The 21,327-nt window shown below is 39.3% G+C and overlaps 1 protein-coding gene across 2 annotated transcripts in view; it reads left to right on the top strand.

The window, feature by feature from the left end:
• The window catches only part of FBN1 (fibrillin 1), a 145,772-nt gene that overhangs the window by 91,235 nt on the left and 33,210 nt on the right, over window positions 1–21,327 (top strand). For both annotated transcript variants that reach the window (XM_041418594.1, XM_041418593.1), the window contains 12 exons: window positions 451–675; window positions 1,849–1,974; window positions 2,067–2,195; window positions 2,633–2,758; window positions 2,887–3,012; window positions 3,753–3,875; window positions 7,479–7,604; window positions 8,426–8,551; window positions 16,569–16,691; window positions 17,239–17,361; window positions 19,132–19,257; window positions 20,792–20,914. In XM_041418594.1, coding sequence (XP_041274528.1) covers window positions 451–675; window positions 1,849–1,974; window positions 2,067–2,195; window positions 2,633–2,758; window positions 2,887–3,012; window positions 3,753–3,875; window positions 7,479–7,604; window positions 8,426–8,551; window positions 16,569–16,691; window positions 17,239–17,361; window positions 19,132–19,257; window positions 20,792–20,914 — 1,602 coding nt within the window. The remainder of the gene's footprint in view (window positions 1–450; window positions 676–1,848; window positions 1,975–2,066; window positions 2,196–2,632; window positions 2,759–2,886; window positions 3,013–3,752; window positions 3,876–7,478; window positions 7,605–8,425; window positions 8,552–16,568; window positions 16,692–17,238; window positions 17,362–19,131; window positions 19,258–20,791; window positions 20,915–21,327) is intronic.

Below are 21,327 nucleotides of genomic sequence, written 5' to 3'. Positions count from 1 at the left end.
TGGGCTGGGACTTGGCTACACAATGCATCTTGATGCAGTGTGCAACAGAATAATCCAAGTTTTGTATGCTGTCCACCCAAAGCACCTTTGTCTGTTTATGACAGTAATGCCCAAAATTTGACTCTGAACAAGGCATAGCTTGTAGTAATTAAAAGGCCTTATATAAGTATGACAGGCTGGAAAGTTTAAAATCCTTTTCTGATCCAAAATTTACTTTGAGTGTTGAACACCATTTTTCAGAGTGGTGCTTTAAACTTACTTCAGCTGTTAATTTCTGAGTTTAGCATTAATATTTTCCTGTTAGGAATTATGCAGTGAGCTTGGTATGCTCCTCCGAGTCCGCAAAAATGTGGAGTGAATTGTCCTGTGAAGGGATTTTGGAAAAAAATTCCTCTGCAGTGAAGTAAATTTTCTCTTTCTTTCTCAACATGTTGTTAAATTGCCCAACAGACATTCGCTTGGAGAGTTGCTACCTGCAGCACGAGGACGAGCAGTGCACGTCCCAGATCCCCGGGCGGCACCGCATGGACGCCTGCTGCTGCTCAGTGGGGGCAGCCTGGGGCTACGAGTGCGAGGAGTGTCCTCTCAGGGGAACTCCTGAGTTTGAAGCTCTTTGCCCAAGGGGACCTGGGTTCTCTACGAAGATAGAAATAAGTGGGAAGCCTTTCTCTAAAGGTATGTGATGCATTTGTGGTTAATGTCAGCAAATCCTGATGGCTTCTGCTTTTACTCTTCCATCAGAGAGCTCCTCTGGGTTTGAAAATTGCGGTGATAGGCACTTCACTCACCCTAAGGCAGGTTTTAAAATCCACTTAAATTTCATGGCAACTGAAGTCCAAATAAAATACAAGAGAATTTAGTTTGTGATAGAGACCATTAAATACTATATAATACTGCAGGCTCAAAACACAGAATTTGTGTCACTAGAGAGGTTAAATTATGCCTGACTTTTCCTCCTGGCATCTCAAAGTACAAGAACTGGAACAAACTGGGCAGTCAGCTTTGGATGTATTGAAGGAGCAATCCTTACTTGTGAAGGGTGCAATAATTTTAATTCTAATGTGAAACAATGAAGAAATGGTGAATAATTTTGGACATTTCTTGTGAAACTACTTGGAGAAGTAGAGGAAATAGCTTCCAGGGTGATGGCTCAAATCAGAAAATTTTATTTACAGTAAACCTAGTTATGTTATGACTCTTGTTGGTAAACTTCCAGCGTTAAATGGGAATCACACAGTGACACTCCAGCATCATGTGCTGAAAGCTGTCTCTCCAGGATTACCAGTGAGGTTAAGCTGGACAATGTCAGAAGTTAGCCAAAAACTAAACATTATTAAGTCTGAAATGAGGGGAATATATATATATGAATGACAATTGCTGTTGTTAGTTTCAGCCTTGTTTTATAAACAGTTACTAAGCCATTAATTATGCATAAAGAAAGTGACATGTGCTTTTACTTATGCTCATTATATTTTCTGTGACTCATGGAAGTCACATTTTTTTCTCAGAAATTAGAAGACAGAGTGCTTCTTTTGAAAGCTGTCTTTGCCTTCATCCTCTCTCCGCTGAAATCTTCCTGATTTGCATGCAGATCAGATCCTGCAGGACAAAGGGGAGATTAATACTATTCTGTAGCAGAAAGTGTTCTTGGAAATTCCAGCACAGAGTATCTGTCCACACTGTTGGTTGTGGGGAAGTCAGTATCAGTTTATGTAGTGTGGTTTAATTTTCCCACAAGGAGGGGTCACTGCCATGAAAAGTGCTGAGCTCTGATGTCAGCATTGCTCTTGTGTGCACTGTTTTTGTATGCAATGGTAACATCATATGTCCACACTATCTCATTTTCAGACATCAATGAATGCAAAATGTTCCCCAGCCTTTGTACCCATGGAAAATGCAGAAATACCATTGGCAGTTTTAAGTGTAGATGTGACAGTGGATTTGCTCTCGATTCTGAAGAGAGGAACTGCACAGGTAAACTGAATGGATGTCTCTCTCATAGCTGTGAATTGAAAAGGGAAAACTGAACTCCTTTGAAAACCCTGTGAATGTGTTTTGTCTTGCAGATATCGATGAATGCCGCATCTCTCCTGATCTCTGTGGCCAAGGCATCTGTGTCAATACTCCTGGAGACTTTGAGTGTGAATGTTTTGAAGGCTATGAAAGTGGATTTATGATGATGAAAAACTGCATGGGTATGTTTTTATAGACCTTAGATGTACAACAGTATGCTATGCATGGTTTCTTTGGGGTTTTTTTAAAGGTTTGATTGTGCTTGGGTTTAATTCTCTCTTATTTTGTGAGACTTATTAAAGCTAACTTTAAATGTAAATTTGCTGCTTCTGCAAGTTGCCAAAGCATATATAAGCAAGGGACAGGATTTTAGGACATTAAATTTATCCTCACAATCCCCATCTTTCTGAGTGGGACACCATCCTGAACTTTGAAGCTAAGGTAAATTAAAATTTAGAAGAAGGCTTTTTGAATTTATTTTCTTTTTCTAACTGCATTGTGGTGCAAGGGATGACTGGCTGTAGGACAGGCTGCAGGGTCAATCAGGGCAGTGATGGGTGAGGGGCTGTGGTGAGGGATGTGCTGGCCCTGCGCTGATGTGCCTCCTTTCTCCCCACAGACATCGACGAGTGTCAGCGCAATCCCCTTCTCTGCCGAGGTGGCACCTGCATCAACACAGAGGGAAGTTTTCGGTGTGATTGCCCTCCAGGCCACCAGATATCACCAAATATCTCTGCATGTGTAGGTGAGACATGCAGGCAAAATCAAGATTGTGCACAGCATTTTGTACCTCTCTTGTGCTGTGCATTTGCAGTGGTTGCTTTAGTACCATTTTCAGGATGAGAATGTGTTCCTCTTTTTCTTTTGCAACAGATATTAACGAATGTGAGCTGAGCAGCAACCTGTGCCGCAATGGCCGTTGTGTCAACCTGATTGGAAAGTATCAGTGTGCTTGCAACCCTGGATATCAGTCCACACAAGACAAGCTATACTGTATCGGTAAGGACAAAATCTGCACGGGAGCTCTAGCAAACAGGGAAGATAAAACACACAGTTTTTTCACTTTAGTAGACACATAAAGTAAATTTTAACCATGAATGAAAAAATCTATTAGAGTTTGTTACAATAGTGTGCAAAGTCTCCAAAACATGCACATCTGTTTTTGAGAGAATTGAATGAAGTTATGACAGTCCTACACTTAGCTGAGTAACAGATTATTTTCTCTAGTAAATCAATCATGATGCATAAAATCACATATTTTTAATGCCCCAAGACTTCAGACTGTGGTGATTAAGAGGGAGTAACTTGTTATATTAGTTATTTATTTAATTAAAAATCGTCATTCCTGCTGGACCATGAAATAGAATCATGAGGTTCAGTTGCATACATTCCTTCTACTGTGCCATGGAAAAATCCACTGGCTTTAATTCCACCAAGTAACTTTTTACCTTGAATCTTACAAAAACTTTGCTGCCCTCATGATCCTGTGCTAATGTAGTGCTATTTCTGTATGTGGAAGGAGAAGCACAGAAGTGTTTGTATATGCAGTCTTTCCATCCCTGGTTTGCCTGAATCCTTCCCAGTGCCTACCTTTGCAAACACTTGAATGTCAGTGTGCAAACACCAAGTATAGATTCTGGATTGATGGTGTACTGGAAAGCTGAGTCTAAGTGTGTCCTTGAAATGTGCTTTAAAGTAAATGATATTGTGGGTTTTAACAGTTATTTTCTCCTTTTTAGATATTGATGAGTGCCAAATAATGAATGGTGGCTGTGAGGACTTCTGTACAAACTCAGAGGGCAGCTATGAATGTAGCTGTAAACAAGGCTTTGCACTCATGCCAGACCACAGGACATGCACTGGTAAGACAGATTTTGGTAACTTTCTGCTTAAAGGGCTTATTTCAATAATTTAAAAATTATCCTTCTTTTTAAGGTTAAATCTATTGTAACAAATACAGTATTAAAAAAAAAAAAAGGAAAGTGAAGTTCTTCTTCTGAAGTAAATATCTCCAAAGTATCAGAATTTGCAGAAAAAAGTGCTTTGAAGGGAATTGGTGGTTGATAATTTCAGAAAGTGTACAAGTTGATTCTGATTTTAATAACAAAAATCTCTAATTTTTTCAGAACGAGATAAATTTTCCCCCTTAAAGTATTGTAGTAGATCCAAATCCAAAACAGGCTGGAGATCATTAAAAAAATTAACATGAACAGAAGCCAAGAGGCTGTGCATGTGTATTGTATGGTTATGCTGGAGAGAGGATGTTGGAGAGATAGACAGAGATGGTAGAAAAGAAGCTGATTGCTCTGTTTTGTTGTTTTGTGGTATCTGCTTTTAAACAAGCAAGAAAATTCCTATTTTTATTCTATGTTTAGTCAAGTGCAAGTATGTTGCATTAATTCAGAGCTAAATGACTTGCAGAGAAATTGAAGTCTGAATAATGAGTCATTCTTAGGAAACAGGTCTTTTGCAGTCTTAGAAGAGTTTGTGAGCAAATTTTCAGAGCTCTCTTATGGCCGGGTGCTCTCCTTTGGGAGTCTGGAAGTCATAATCCCAGGAAGTGAATTGTACTTGGTGATTACCACATAGGTTACTGGAAAGATAATTTTCTCTTCTTGCTTCACAGCCACTGGCCTGATGAGGCATGTGAATATTTGCCAGCTGTTTGCCAATTCCATCCAAGAGCTCCTTGAAGAGCATGAGAATTATAACAGGGTTAATCCCTTGGAATAGAATTGCCTTTATAGTTGAACAAATGGAGAGTTTTCTATACTGGATTATTAGAGTGCTCACATTTAGAAATTGTAAATATTTGTGGACCTTGAACCAGGGTCTCAATTACCCTGAGGCCACTCACTGCTATTCCAGAAGATAAAAGAGCCCTAAAGCACAGCAAAATGTGGTTTTCCCCCACATTGTGGCTTGCTCTGTCAGAAAGATATAAAGTAGCCAGCCTTCAGCGAGTATCAGACCCTCATTCAAAGAAAGAATTCAACTAGAAAAAGTGCAGATTTGATTGACCCTGAAAACCTAAAATATTTAGATTAGAAGTAGTTTGCTTTAGCTCAAGTTTCTAGAAAAGGCAAGCTTTTACAAAAACTTGCCCAAACATTGGTGTTTGGGGCACTTTTTTAGTGCAAAAATAAAACTGGTTGATCGAAGTTGTGCCTCAGCCAGAATCTAAGCCCAGTGAGAGGATTAGAGTGACATGAGAAGGAAGGGAGGAGGTGGGGGGAACAGTCTCTGAGCCACTTTTCTGTTTTCATCTTCTTTATTTGACTTGGAACAAATGACCCATATGTGCACTTGGACAGTCTTTGTGATCTCAAATCTGCTGGCTAGAAACAATTCTGTCTTTACTCCCCCTTATCCTTTGCCACCCAAACACATCTCTAAACCCAAAACCAGAACAGATGATTTACAGCACCTTCCTGCATATTAAACTAAAAACCTTGGAATAGGAAACTAGCATCTTTCTGTTCTCAAAGTCAAAATGCAAGCATGTGCCTTTGCTGTGGCGAGAGGATGGATTCTCTGTAGTTTGTCCACACATCAACCTGACCCTGAACATGTCAATTGAAGTTTGTAGTCAGATCTTACTTTAGTTATCAATTTCTACATATCTATTTCTGCATACCTTGACTCCAAAAAATAGAATTTCCTTCACAGACCAGCTGTAATTCATTAGCTATTCATTTTCATACTCTCTTCTAATAAGGACTTGAGTGCAATAGCCACACATAAAAAGGTTTAAATAGCAGAAACACCAGACAACTTTGGATGTCAAGTCAAATCTAAGAAAATATCCAGAGATGTGGGGGGTCACCTTCACTACCCTATTAGTATTGAAAACACTCCTTCCTTCTCTTGAAAGGATGTTATTTACATATGTAAACATCTGGTGAGTATTCAAAATCCACATACTAAAGTTTTGCCTCTGGCCAAACTAAAAAGAAGAAAAATAATTTGTGACTTTGCTTTCATGGCACTAAATATCTGGTTTTACACTGTTAGATTACAAGATAAAATAGGACTGTGACCTTCAATTGTGAAACACCTATTTTACATTTTCAGTTTTCTCTGTGTGTGAACATGTCTTTTATCTTTAACATCACACAAAGCTGGAAGCCATCACAGAATATATTTGCTGATAATTGACCTGGTAAGAATGCTCTGCAGTTCAGTAGTAGGTCATGTTTGAATTGGTGAGGTTATGCATAAATAATCAGCTCAATTAGGAGAAACAACAGGTTCTTTGTCAGCTGATTTTCCCCCAACTGTGAAATCGGTACAGTGGCAGGTTAGTAAATAAAGTTCTTTATTTCTGTCACTATTATTCCCATTTCTAGGGCTTAAATTTGCATGTTAATTCAAATTCCATTCCAAATTAACATTTTCAGACTTATGTCCATGTCAACATTATTTACTTGTTAAGATAAACAAGGACTGGTCAGCCTTCTTCCTTGCAGAAGTCGTGTATCCACACAAGCACTAGCTGCTAGAAATACAGCAGAATAATGAACATAATATTTTAAATTAATGTGAGTTCATTTTCTGTAGCTGCATAATTACTGCAATGCACAATAGACTGCTCTGATAATGAGTTACGCCCTTTCTCTTGGAGAAGATTCCTGAATCTTGTCCTTTTTGTGCTGATTTTTTTCCCATGGTATCACTAGGCAGAAATTCTGATTTTTGCTCTTGCTGGTCTGTGTTGGTGCTGACACAGGAAGATTCTAGGGATTTTTACAAGGAACACTAGCATAACCCCAGGGGCTCTGAAAGATTCCAGAACTTAGCATGGTTGCCTTAGTATAATAAAGTATCTGCTTCTGCAGCTTGGCTCCAATCAGTGGTGGCAATTTTATCAGTTATCAATTGAGTAAACAACTTTTCGTCCTAGAGGATGTAACTATATGGCTGGCCTGGCCTGTCAGCTGAAATACTAAATAAGACCATAAAAATCTTTTAGTGAAATTAATGTATGTACTGCAATTATTCCCATCATGAGTTGAACTGTTTCCAGTTTGTCACCACCCTTGAGATCTGTAAAGGTACATTGCATGTATGATGGCTTTTTTAAGATCTATAAAGTTTGATATTTTTGTCACTGAATTTGACTTCAGAGCTTCCATTGATTTCAACAATGATGGCTTGTGTCCAAGAATGCCCAATTTTATGTGGCCTTGTGGTGTGACAAAGGTTCTGTTGGAGCTCTTTTCTCTGAAGGAAAAGTTGGTTCCTGTTCCTCCCATTTGAGTCAGAAGGGAATGTTGTTTAGCCACTGACTTTAGCTGGAGACAAGGAGCTTACTCATCAGGACAATTTTTCAATGTCCTGCTCAGTTATTTACAAGGATTCAATCTTCACCATGTTTATCAGAGCATTAAAATACTTACTTGCCATGATGATGGCTCATTGCACTGGATAAAGGTAACATATTTTAATCTGATTTTTCCCTGTAGATATTGATGAGTGTGAAGACAATCCTAACATCTGTGATGGAGGCCAGTGTACAAACATCCCAGGAGAATACAGGTGTCTTTGCTATGATGGATTCATGGCATCTGAAGACATGAAGACTTGCATAGGTAAGTGAAAATACATATATTCCAATCCGCATTAAACACTGAAAAAATATTTATTTATTTATTAAGGCACTCTTTCCAAGTAGACAGACAATGATATTTGAAGAGTATTGCTCTTATTTCCTAATTTTGGTCACCTGACCACAGAACCAGCCCTGTTGCACAAGTGCAAATGTAATCTTCTGTAAATCCCTGTAGATAGGGGTGCAAACATGATCTATAGCATTGCATCTTTGGGTCCTCTTCCAATGAAGTTTTTATGCAACTTAGATAAAAGAGTTCCTGCAGAAAGGAAGTAGATGATGCTGTGGAAAATTTCTAGCAAGATAAATCACCAGTGCTGATTTAAACTTGTCTCTGAGACAAAACTTTGTGGAAGTGTTGTACCATGGTAGAACAGATTGTGAAACAGCATGTCTCCAAAACCACATTTTCACATTTTAATTTAAAATCTTGAGTGTATTTCAAGAGAAACGTCTGACAAAACTAGACAATGCATGCATGCATATATACATGTATACAGACACATATATGTAGGAATTATCAATAATCACAGTCATTCTTTGGATAATATACTGCACCTTAGTGTCTATTTTTATGAAAAGCTGGCATTAAAGGTATGTTAATGCAGATATGGTAATTAACACTGTTACCCCAGATCTTAAAATGTACGCTTGTATGCTAGGTAAGGAATAACTACTATAAGCAGCTTTTTCTCTGCATATCTAGACCTGTGTTTGTATCAGAATTAATATCTAGAGAGATTTTTCCAGTTACTTTCTAAGATTTGTATTTAATAAATCTTAATTCATGGGGTTTTTTAGATGTTAATGAGTGTGATCTGCATCCAAACATCTGTCTGAGTGGAACTTGTGAGAATACAAAAGGCTCGTTTATCTGTCACTGTGATATGGGATATTCAGGCAAGAAAGGCACAACTGGTTGCACAGGTAAGTTTTAAAGCTTAATTATTAATTTTTACTTAAACTCATGAGTCCGCTTTTCTGGTGTGTAGAACCTCTTCTCACTGTGCTTCTTTTCACTTACTTGTGCTCTTATTTTACCTTTCATCCGAATTTGCTGAGCTTGTGTTCTGCTAAACTTCAGTGGTGTAGCATTCAGCCTGATGCTGCTTCTGCTGAAATGAGTGGAGCAAAGACTGGAATCAAAACTGGGTATGTCACTGCACAGTTGTTCATCTAAGAGAACAGCAAATGCCATTCTCTATAACTTGACAAACTCCTGAGGACCTCAGTGCATTTGGATTAGTTAATTGTATACTATGCAACCAAATAACACATATTTGAAAGTATTATTTGGCAAACACAGATGGCTTGAAATATGTGCTAAAATATATTTTCAATTTTTGCAAAGTGTCGACAGTACAGCTACACAACTACATTCTATCAGCTGAATCAGAATTTACTTTATTTCATGTATTGCCAGCAAACAGAAATGAGATTCAAATATACAGGCTCTGAGGGCATGATATTAATAATCGAAGTGCTGGTGTCTCAAGCCAAGGTGTTGAGAGTCTTAGACTTTGCCCAAATATGAATGCAAACATATGTTTAATATAATTTTTAATGTAGACTTAGGGTAAACACATTTTTGGCAATGTCTTTGAGACACACTTTTATTCTTAGTCTGCCCTTATTGTATATAAATATGTATATATTTAATTATATATTTTTTTAAATGTCCCAAATATATGAAGCTGGCTTTTTACAGCTCTCACAGAAAAGTCTGAGAGCTGGAGTCATATTTTGCATATTGGGCTATGGATGAATAATTGTGCATTAGTAACAGCTGACTTTGACTTACATATGAACTGATCTATATCCAAGAAATCCCTAATTGTACTCTCTAGACCAGCATTTCAGTGTTCTTTGTTTCTGTGCTAAATTATGTGAAGATTTTCAGATCTCTGGACCTGAAAGCCCTCACGCTGGTCAGTTACACATGGTGCAGCTATCAGTCCCAGCCTAAGGAGCAGGCAGGGAAGATGAAGAAGTGAGTTGAAGGCAAAAGACAGAGAAGGGTCGTGGAGGCAGGGGAGGAATCTGAGGTATGGCTTCTGGAGAAGTGCCTGCAAATAGCCACCATTTTGGCATCATGTGATTCAAGGTAGTGGCAAATGTCCCAAGCAATAATTTTTTTTAAAGGAGACACCAGGAAATCCCTCTGTCCTGGTCCCAGCCAAGCCCTGACCTGTGGATGGACACTGTCTGTCATGAGGGCTCTTCCCACCTCCTTACACATTTTTAACCTTTCCTGCTTTTGTCTGCATGCCAGTATTTCAGAGAGGCTGGCACTCACGAGGAAAAACAGCAGAACACCTTAATTCCAACAGATACTGTAGAGGGGCTCAGTAATTTGAAAGAGCCCTGCAGTCTAAGATGAAAAAGTGAAGTATCAGTTATGCTGATACAGCTGAGGTGGGATCATACTCAAATAATAATTTTTTTAAAAAATTTAAATAAGAAAGCAGGAAGCAGAGCAGGAAATTTCTAGATCGGTTTCATAACGAAAAAAACTGTGGATACAGATCCCATAGTGATTACATTGTGCAGGTTCTCACATTCTGTTTTTTAAAATGTCTGATTTGCTGCTGGAGAGCTTTGAATTCCCCATTTCTTGTTTGCACAGTATTAGAGCAGAGTTGAAGTTCCCAGGCTCAGGTACTGCAGACCATGAGAACATCCTTCAATATTTCTTCTGGAAGGACCTTGCCGACAGCACTTTGACTCCAGAATTCAGTTTTTGTCTTACAGAAAGATCAAAAGCATCCACAGTTTTTAGGAATTCCCATGGAAAAAAAAAGTTACAAAAACATGTACAGCACTTTGAATGGGAGATCCTCTGTTTCTGAGAACAACTAAATCATGTCCTTTGGATTCCATTCCAGTTTTGTCTAAATATTTCAGCTCCCTTGTCATTACTGAGTGATTTCATTTTAACAAATAAACTTGTTTTTTTCCCCCCCAATCATTTAACAGTATTCAGAATCCACCCACTGACTTACATTCCCATCCTACACAGATGTTAGTTGCCCTAGTTCTCCCCTCTCCTTGGTTCTCAGTAAGAATGTGAACAGTTTAGTAACAAAATTGCTATTTTTAAAATTTTACTATGCAAAAATACAGGTTGTAGATGCAGCTTTCCAGCATCAAATACTATGAATGGTTTAATTTCCATTCACAAGGCAAACGGTGATAACAGTTGCTGCATTTTCCCCTATCCAGTTCCAGATCACCCAGCTTATTACAAAAACCTTGTCTCTACTTTTTCTGTCAATAAAGTATACGTGTACTTCTGCAGAAATGAAGTCCTGCTTTGGAACTGGAGTTTGTATTTTGTGGTTCATCACCACTCTGACTTACTGCCTGTAAATCTGCAGTATTTCACTGTTGATGTAGAGACTTAAACTTGCTCTGATATTTTCACAGAGAAACACATTCCTCTCTGACTCTCTGCCATCCATCCTTGCAGTTATGGCTGTGTGCTCAGCCCCCCTGGCCGTTCCTGGTGGAGGGGGGCTTGCACATGCTTAGGGTGCTCTTCACAGAGTCAAACTGAAAGAGGTGAACTTGGGCCGTCATTTCCCAACATAGCCAACAGATCAAAAAGAAATGTGTTACAAGTCAGCTGGATTTCTCCACAGCAGGCTCAGGGAGTTGGAAGGCTGAGACCAGGCTCTGATTCCACAAGGGCCGTGCTGTTGCCATGTGGAGGAAGGCTGGTGGAAGGTATTCAGCTGCAGCTTTGGTGTGGGCTGTGAGCTTGGAGAGTTTGTGTGGAACATCTTCCAGTGATGACGGCGTTAGTGGATACAGGAAGAGTGAGCACACTGCATACCTGCATGGCTGACAGGAACTTGGTTCTAGAGGGGTCAGACATCTGAGACAGGGAAAGGAAGAGGTGAGCCTGTCATTTGCCCTCAGAAATACAGCCATAATATTTTGTGACTTGTATAATGTACTCTTCTCTCTATTATTAGTGGCTTCTGGCCATTAGTAATACATTGTGTTTCAGGCTTGATGGCACAAGAGAGTTCTGGTACCAGTGAAGCATATGTTTGCCATCATGAATCTGGGAGCTGGCTGTGTCAGGCCAAATACCAGAAGATGATAATGAAATCCTGCCCACCAAAGGGGGGTATTACAGGAGGAGAGTACTGGCAATAGGCATCTGTCCAGCAATAACACGCTGTGCCTCAGTGTGCTGATGATGTAAGGATGGATAGCAGGCAAGAGCTGAACTGTCCCATGTGAAACTCCAAGAATACAGTTTGCTAAATAAAATCTGAGAGTGATTCCAAAAGAGAAAACAATTTTATATATAGGAAGACCAGAATAGGGGATTTTTCCATATATTTTTCTACTAGTATGAGCGCCAAGTTGAAATTTACAGTCTTTTCCCTCTAAAAAACCTTCATTTTTGCTACCTGATTACATGGGCAGCAACCCAGGAGGAGGAAATGCCTTGTGACTTCCACCAGACGACTGGCCCTTGGGGAACTGGACCCAGGCTCGAAATGCCAGTGAAACGTCAGTGCGATAAAATGCACAGATATGCAGAGACTGCCAAAAAAATGGAAAAGTCAGAAAATGCTTAAGGGATTTGCATAATTCCTGACAAACAGTACTGATTTATAGGTGGAGTCTGAATTAAATTTACAGTTTGCTAAGGATCCTTATAGACCATTGAAGCCCAATGAAACCTAACAGAAAACAGTACACAGAATACCTAGAGGATTTCATGCCCAGTGATGAACACGTGAATGTTCTTCAGTTAATGTACACTCTCATTCTGTTCAAGTGCAAAGGAATGTTTCTAGAGTATAGGTGAGGAAACAGTGACTTATTCCCATGCTTCTCTCTGGCCACCTTCAGCGATCCACTTCCAGAGTGGGTAAAGATGTGCTGTGCAGATATTTGCTAGCAGTTTCTGTCCTTTGGTTGTCACTTTTTGCAAGCATAGTGCCAAGAGTGACAGGTATATATGATGTGTATTTTTGCTGCACGCACTTTGAGAGCCCTAAACATTTGTGCCACTGTGATTAATGGGAGAGACACTTTATTAATTGCCAAAGGCTTGAGAGAAAAAATATTTGTCCAAAGAAGAGAGCTGAAGGAGCCAACAAAATAGGGTGACTGACAGGTTTTTTTCCCCAGAGTGCTTAGGATTGTTATGATGTCAGACCTGCATATTATTTATTGTGCATATTCTCATCTGTTGTAGGCAGACAACTCTGAGTATAAATGGGAGTTGTGCAATTGCAAAGCTGGGAACATGTGTGCAGCAGCACTGGGGCACAGTGGGACCGGCTGAGGATGCAGTGTCAGTCTCTGACTGGAATGTCTTTATTTTCCTTGGCTTGTCACGGACTCATGCTGGAGGCAGAAGGAGAAGGTTGATATAAATCAGTGACTCACTCCTTTACTCTTTAGTGAAAATCCCCATGAAGTCAGTGGGAATAGGCCATCATTGTGTGAAACCCTGACTTCAGTAGTGTCCTCGTGGGTGCTCTTTGGGTCATGATACCTTTACTCAGACCGAGTAATGCCTTTGTCTTCAGACAATTAAATGAAAATAGCTGGAGTATTTGAAGAGTATAGTACTGTTTGTACTGCCATGCAGACAGAACAGGCTGGACTCGTGCTTTTATTAAAGATATTGAGTTAATTTTTCCCTTACAGAGCTCAATTTCTCCTTTCTGTTTCATTCTGTGAAGCCATAATTCAATACTTATGGCAACATAAATCCATATTAAGCTCCAGTATAAGAAGGCATAAATTCCACTGATTTCAGTGCACTGTTTACACAGAACCATGTTTGGTCTGAGATCTCTTTTGCCTTGGAAATAATGGCAATGTAATAAATGTAGACTTACAACTCAGCTGTGCAATGAAAGGAAAGAATTGGGATTATAGCAAAACAGCATCTGAGTTAAACACAGGGGAAAAGAAGTAAAATCTGGGATGAAGCCAGTGATGGTATTTTATATGCCTCAATCAGCTTTCATTTAAGTATCTGAAAAAAACTTTCCATACATCATGGAAATAAGCCCTGCAATGTGCCTTTAAAGGTAGTTGGTATTAGAGAATAGAATTTGCATTCCCTATTTGATCTTTACCCAGACAAAAACATATTGAAATCTATTGAAAATTTTTACTGGAGAAAACATTTTTTTTTAAATTCAAAGCAAGTGGAATGACATTCAGGTCTGATGCCACTGAAATGAGAAAGTTGATCCCATTATAAATATCCGCATTTGGGTATAGTTTTGTACTTGCAGCTGTCATTCCAAAGAAGATTCTAAGCTTTTTAGAGTGTGTGTCAAAGAGCTGGTGGGGAACAAGTGTCCACTGCAAGGGCCCCAGTGTTTTGGTGCTGCTGTTCTGCTGGGAGGTGTTAGTGGGGGTTCTCAGGTACAGTGTGTCAGTGGGTCAGTGCGTGGTGGGATGAAGTCCACAGTCACTTCATGGAGAGTGGAAAATTTGGCTTGGCTTTCCTTAAATTTGAGCCTGAGCATGACTTCATTGTGGTGTAGCTGTTGCATGCGAGTTTCTGTTTGTGTTTGCTGGTGGTTTAAAAAATTCTTGGCAGAAACCCCTCTACTGGTGATGGGTTTTTTTTATATTTTGTTGTGCTCTGCAGGGTATAAGGAAACTTGTGATTGTATGTTTCAAAGCACCAAATAATCAAATACAGTGGAATCTTGATGTGAGCAGTGCTTTAACAGTTTGGGGTTTAAAATAATGTAAAGGTTAAAATATAGAGTGTTTGCCTCAGCTTTTTTATGTCAGTGTATACTGTAGCTGACCTCTCTAAATTCCTTCCAGTCTTTCCCCAAGCCAAACTGAGTTGCATTTTTTTCAGGCCACCCTTAAGATTTTTTGACAGACACGAGTTTCCTGTTTAGGGTGATGTTATCTTCATGAGTTTCTGCACATGCTAAAGGAAAAACTGCTCTGAGATTATTTGCTCCTGACCCTTTTTTTAAGTTTTAAAAAGTGAGTGTCCATTTGCATGTTTTCAGGGCTGTTGGTGGAGTTAACATTCATTAGTGGTAGATTCCAGCTGCCAGATTTAGATTCATATCTAGATGTCAGCATTCAGATTATGGGTGTGCTCATGTCTGGGGTTTTGAGTCAAAGCAATGCCTCGCTTAGAAAGAGATTCAGAAAAGTAAGATTGGATTAAATTCCACTTCAACAGACTAAAAAACCTCCAAAACATTGAAAGCCAACCCATCAAAAAATACCCAAACAAACAAAATAAAACAAAACAAAAAAACCCAAAAACCAAATCACAAAAAAACCCCCAAAATCTCAACAACAAAAAACCCCATCAAGCACAAAGCTCACCAAACAAACACCCTGTCCTTCCTAACCAGCAGTCATTTTGGGTGTTTTCTGGCCTTGACTGTTTAATTTTAGGATAATAGACAGATGTTGTCTGCTTTTTGAAGTCATGTGAAAAGGCAAAATACGTGTGCAAGGCTTAGTGAAAGGACTCCGCCTTTTGTCTAGGGAAGTGTGAACAGACAAACCGAAGTGTTGTAAAGGTGATAGTTAAGGTGATACCTGGGCACTTTCTGCATTAGCTCCACAACCTCACCTTCTTTAAAGAGCTAATTATTTGCAGGTCAAATCATAGGGAAATTCAAGTCTGTGATTTTGGGGCTGGAAATCCCAAAGGTTGTTACATATTTGATGGCTGATGACTTTTCTTAATCATCTTCTTGAGAAGGGTCTGAGCTGAGTTTTTATCTGTGGAATCATGTGGGGGTGTGAGCTTGTTTTCCCTTTCCATCAGCTGTTTTACAGAGGGAGATGATTTGGCTTACAGCAACATCAAAGACAACTGGGAAGGCTAAAAAATGGCTATCGGTTTTAAGTGGTTTGATGTAAACTCTAGGTAGGTTACATGCTGCATGGAGGTAAAGTGCAGTTAAATAGCTCAGTTACAGAAAATACTGTAAAATCCAAAGCTCAGCCAGGCAAGAAAATTCCTGCCAGTTTTGATTCAGTTACCAGTAGTAATTTCTGGAAACTTCACCTTTAGTTTATGCATTCTCCAACTACTTATACGGGGCATTAATAATGTTTTGTGAGAAGGAAGAAGGGAGTTAAATTTGGGTTTTGCAGTCTATACATTTTGACATTGCCAGAGAATGCCCAAAAATGAAAATAAGATGAAAATAGCAAGTACTGAAATAGAATGTGCTGGCATGACCATGTATGTTGAAGATTGGATGACTTGCTGCCTGGTATCTCCAAGGGTGCTGACTTCTTCCCACTGTGTTAGGTTTCCTGAGTTCCTAATAAACTGCCTGCCTGATGAGCTCCTCAGCTGTCTTGGTGAATGCAGTGGAACAGCCTGTCCCCAACCTTGCACACAGCCTCTGGCCAAGCAGAACCTGCTTCATTCCCTGCCTGGGGACAATCCTAGGGGCAGCTAGCTGGTGGTGCCTGGCTGCAGTTCATCAGCATCTGTGCAGATATGTGGGGGCTGTGTGAGTGCTGCATTCCAGGAGTCCCTGGGCAGCAGTTTCCTTTGACACTTTTTAGCAAACTCTGCAATGTGGAGCCACCAGTGTAGTCCCTCTCTGCAGACTCTGCCCATCTCTGCAGGATGGGCACTCTGGGAAGGCTGTCTTCCAAGGTACTGTCTTCCTTCTGGAACATACTTTGAAGTGAGCTGCAGCAGCACTGCTTTATGTGCCTGTTAGAAGAACAGGTAGTGGGGCAGCATGTTTGAAATGTGCTACATGCTTCTTTGCTTTCCTTTGCTTTTCTTTGTTGTGATTTTGTCTTCACCTTCCTTTTTAAATGTCATGTTGTAAAAAATGCAGGCTTGCTTTCACATTCACATTGCCTTTCTTGAGAAATTCTAGTGTCAGTTATCTAGATATGAGCAAGTGTGTTCCATGAGCTCCTCAAACATCTCTGTTTACAGATATCAATGAGTGTGAAATTGGAGCCCATAACTGCGACAGACACGCCATATGTACAAACACTGCAGGAAGCTTCAAATGTAGCTGCAGCCCTGGCTGGATTGGAGATGGTATCAAGTGCACAGGTAAGAGTTTTATGCATTTGTACTTACTTGTAAAGCCAGACCACAGTGAGGTTCTAGCAATTCTGAAAAGAAGTAATACTACACCTGTAAAATGCGAAGGCAAATGGTTATTGAACTTGTTAGGTTGATTTGACATGATCTGTTGGAGAACAAATTCTCCACTGTGGTATCTGTGAAATCAGCATTATCTCATGTTTGGTTTGTGAAATGATGAGAACAGACTGAACCATGGAAAGAGATGCTTTGTGGTTGAGGGCAGCTGATGGGAGGCAGTGAGGGGCCTCCTGGTGCTCCCCTTGAAAACAAGGTACAGGCCTTAGTACTGAATGCCCTGGAGCTTCCTCAGTCACAGTTACCTTGTCACACTTCCTTGATGGGCTGCAAATAAGCTGTTCCCCACTTTTTCAGTCAGATGGCCATACATATGTATGGATTTATTATGGAACATTATTTAAAGTAGAGCTTCTGTGTGCCATACACTATTTAAACTCTGTATTAATGTATGGATTTTTAACTAATTTTTTTCCCCTTTTTTATTACTTTTAAGATCTGGATGAGTGCTCCAATGGAACCCACATGTGCAGCCCACATGCTGACTGCAAGAATACGATGGGCTCTTACCGCTGCCTGTGTAAAGAGGGTTACACTGGGGATGGTTTCACTTGTACAGGTGAGCTGTCTGAGGAGAGCAAAGGATGAACTCCAGTGGTGCCATGCAACCTAAGTTAGTCTGTGATCCAGTACACAAAACCAGCTTTTAAACATTTGAAATTTTCATTAATATGTCATCATTAATTGTCTTCTCCTTCACCTAGGTTGCCATAGCTTAAAACAAATATTATATATTACGCATAGTCTAACTCAATCACTTTTTTCCCTTGATAAAATGAAATTTTTCATTGAGCTTTTCTTGTTAGTTTAAATGAGTGGCAAAATTATTAAAACAATGCTTGATTATGTAATTTGGCTAGTAAATTTGGCTAGTTAGTAAATGATTCCATTGGCTACTCACCTTAATACTTAAATAATAGGGCATATGCATCAAAATTACTTCACAAAATTGCCTAAAAATGTTTGTCCTTTCCACAAGTGAGTGTGTGATGTCTGCTTTACTCCATCATCCTGAGAGCTGGTGTCAGGATGCAGTACTGGCATGTAGAATGAAGGAAGTAGCTGCTTCTGAAACCTCATTTTATAAACTGTAAATGAGATGATAAAACTTTGCTAGAGAGATGTTTCCCACCCACACTTCAGTCTTCTGCTTTGAAGAACAGATTAGCTCATGTGTGCTTAGTCATGAGGAGCCCTGCTCTTGCTCTGAGGATTGCAGTGTGGCTGGGGATGCTCGCTGTTTGGAGCAGAGCCATGTGATAGAGCTGGTGGGCCAGGTTGTCAGCTGGTGCAAATCAGCAGCACTCTATCAGCTGCAGCAGGTTTTTAGAGCATCTGAGAATCTGGATTATTATGTTTGAGGCTGGATTTGAATAATTCCAAATTCTGAGGAGACTTTGAAATTCTGTTTAATTCTCTCAGTATAATTTCATCTTGAATCTGATTCAGCTTCCTCAGTGGCCTTCCTAACCCCATGCTCTTTGTTAATTTCCTGTATGATGATTTCCAGGAGTCTGTAAGCTACACCCTTCAGATGGAGTGCTTACAGAATTTCTGCATTCAGTAGAACTTTTTTCTATTTGGATACTTTATTGTTTGTGAATTCAAGCGGTGTCTGGGACTCAAGCTAGAGCAGTCAAATGTTCTGTAAGCCCTCTGCCAAAGTGTGCAGTGTGCAGCATTCTCCCTGGTAGGTGATTTTTGATTTACCAGCCATGGACTTTTCAAAACTCCTGCTGCCAGCCAGACTCCGTTGCAATAAGGAGGTGTTTTGGTGATGTGTAACATTTCAGCTTGAGAGTAAGGGCCATGATCTATCCAAAGGTGAGTGGAGTCCAGTAGGAAGGCTGTTTCTCTCATCAGCTGTTAACCTGCAGTTTAGTTTTGATGAAGCTCTTTTCATGCCACTTTTTGTCACTGTTTTGATGTTTGGCATGGAGAACTGCCTATTACCATATGTTTGCTCGCTGCATAGTAAACCTCTTTTTTTTTTTCCAATTACTGCCTCTAGGCTTCGCTGTAATAGAAACAATAACTATAATAAGTTTCATGTGCTCATTCTGAGTCTAAATTTGACCCTGTGGCTGCCTCCAGTTGTTATTAACTGGAGCTACTATAAGAGTCCTTGCCTTTCTTTTTGATTTTCCTTTTGATTAGAAGTTGTATTTGCAACATGTCAGGGGTATACAGAGCTGTTACATGATTGCAGTTTCTTCTGCATGTGTTCAGAGAGAATAATTAAAATGCTTGGAACACTGAATGCTTCAGCTCAAATGTTGGTGAGAAAACCATCTTTACTGCTAATTTGCAATATCCCTTCCTTTTACAGACCTCGATGAATGCTCAGAAAACTTGAATCTCTGTGAAAACGGGCAGTGCCTCAATGCCCCCGGAGGGTACCGCTGTGAATGTGATATGGGATTTTTGCCAAGTGTAGATGGGAAAGCATGTGAAGGTAATCCTTTGTAAGCACTGAGCAACAGTCAACAGATTCTGCCTTAATACTATTTTATGTTCCAATTTTTTACAATTGTTTGCTGTTGTGGTTGTATTGAGAACTGCATGAATTTGTTTAATAGTATTTGCTTTTTTGCACTTCATACATTTATTATGGACCTTTAGATGTTCGTCTACCTGCTGTATATAGAGAACAGCTTTTCAAAGCCAATCTTATGATATATTATTTTGGGGTCTGATTGGTGATCCAAATGGCACTGATAGCTGCCATTTCTTCTTGATCATTGATGTCCAGTTCTTCATTTTATTCAAAATGATTAAACAGAAAAAGTTACTTCACATTGGTCTGTATGAAGCTGAAAAGCAGGGATTTGGTAGCCAATACAATGCATATGCTTTGAGGGCTTCTGTGAGGTGCAGAATCAGAGTGTGAAGCCTTGCAGAAAGTCTGCATGGCTATACCAAAAAAAAAAATCCTTTTTGTTCAGTTTCAAAAGTGAGCTGTCAGTTAACAGTTTACAACTCATTCATAAGAGCTTTGCATATGCAAAGATTCAAAACAAACAAATAATAAACATGTTACCAACATGATTAAGGTCATATATTTGATTTGAACATTTTAAATCCTCATTTGTTATAACGCTAATGAGTTAAGTCAGTCAAGAAGCTGCAGCCCTATCATCTGACATAGTAATAACTCATGACAGCTGGTATTTAATGGAGTTCATAAGTACCTCACTTTAAAAAGGATTTTTCCCCTTGAAAAGTGTTCTGTGTATTTTTTAGAAATCTACTAAGTTAAATAATTTGAGAGTGAGTTTTTCTTTAAACGAACCCAATATTAGGTTTCATAATATTTCATGAAACAATTTACTTTCAAACCTTTTAGCTAAGTTTAAATAGCATTTTTAGAGGCTAGCTCCTGTTGCTAAAACAGACTTGCCTTCATGTCTCAGATGTGTACACCAAGTGCAGTGTTTTAAGGTCCTTGGTAAACACACACTTTTTTATTGTATCAAATTAGTTGTTCTTTGTGCAGTGCATGTGGCATTCAGTAAATACTGTTTCAGACTCAGTGATCTGGAGAATAGACATAAAAGTGTCTGCTCTCCAAACTAGATCTGTCAAATGCAGAAACCCAGAGATGAATATGAAGTTCACCTTTGGGCACCGGCTTTTCTCTTGCTGGTGTCCAGCTTTCTGCAAATGACTGCTGATTTATAATAAACTTCATTTTATTAAGGCATATCTTCTGCTATGTTTAATATTGCTACTTGTCAGATTAGCCCACTAATAAGCTAGGATAGTTTCTGGCATAGCTTCCAGAGATATTGGAAGGAGCCTTTTTCTCAAAAAATCGTTATGGATTAGATTCCTTAGGCTCCAACATAAATCTTCCATGTTACTTTTTCTTGGCTTACATGATGTGCAGAAGCTCTTCCAGATCAATGCTGCTGAAAATGTTTGCAGTCTTCTAAGCCTCAAGAAGATCAGGAAACCTCATATTTTTTCCCCTTCTGTTCCTTAATCAGATATTGATGAGTGCTCACTTCCTAACATCTGTGTCTATGGTACTTGTCATAACCTCCCTGGACTCTTCCGATGCGAGTGTGAAGTGGGCTACGAGTTGGACAGAAGTGGTGGTAACTGCACAGGTAAAACTTTGAACAGCATGCCTTTTAATCTTCTGTCAATGCCATAGGCAGCTCCTTAGGAAATTCTGTTAAGAAGCTGTACAAATCAAACTGGATATAGGAAAATACAGACTGTATAACACAGGATTCTTCCCTACTGTATAACACAGGATTCTCCATACCTTTTTTATGCTCCTCTTTGTCCACCTCTGATATCCCCTTAAGAAGGGGAAAAACAGATCACAGATTCCCTCAGTACTGGTTGGTAAGCTATGTCCTTGTCTTGTATTTTCCCTTAAGTTTTTTTTAGTACTTTATGTGAATCTTGTTCATAGATTGATATTTTTCAGGAAAAAAAAAAAAAAGTGAAAAAAAAAAGTAATTTTTACTTTTTCCTATGAAATAATTAATTAATCTCAGACTACTGTTCTTCT

The sequence above is a fragment of the Onychostruthus taczanowskii genome, unplaced genomic scaffold (assembly GCF_017590055.1).
Source record: "Onychostruthus taczanowskii isolate IOZ18803 unplaced genomic scaffold, ASM1759005v1 scaffold6, whole genome shotgun sequence".
Classification (NCBI taxonomy): domain Eukaryota; kingdom Metazoa; phylum Chordata; class Aves; order Passeriformes; family Passeridae; genus Onychostruthus; species Onychostruthus taczanowskii.
This window is presented reverse-complemented; position numbering and strand designations above follow the sequence as displayed.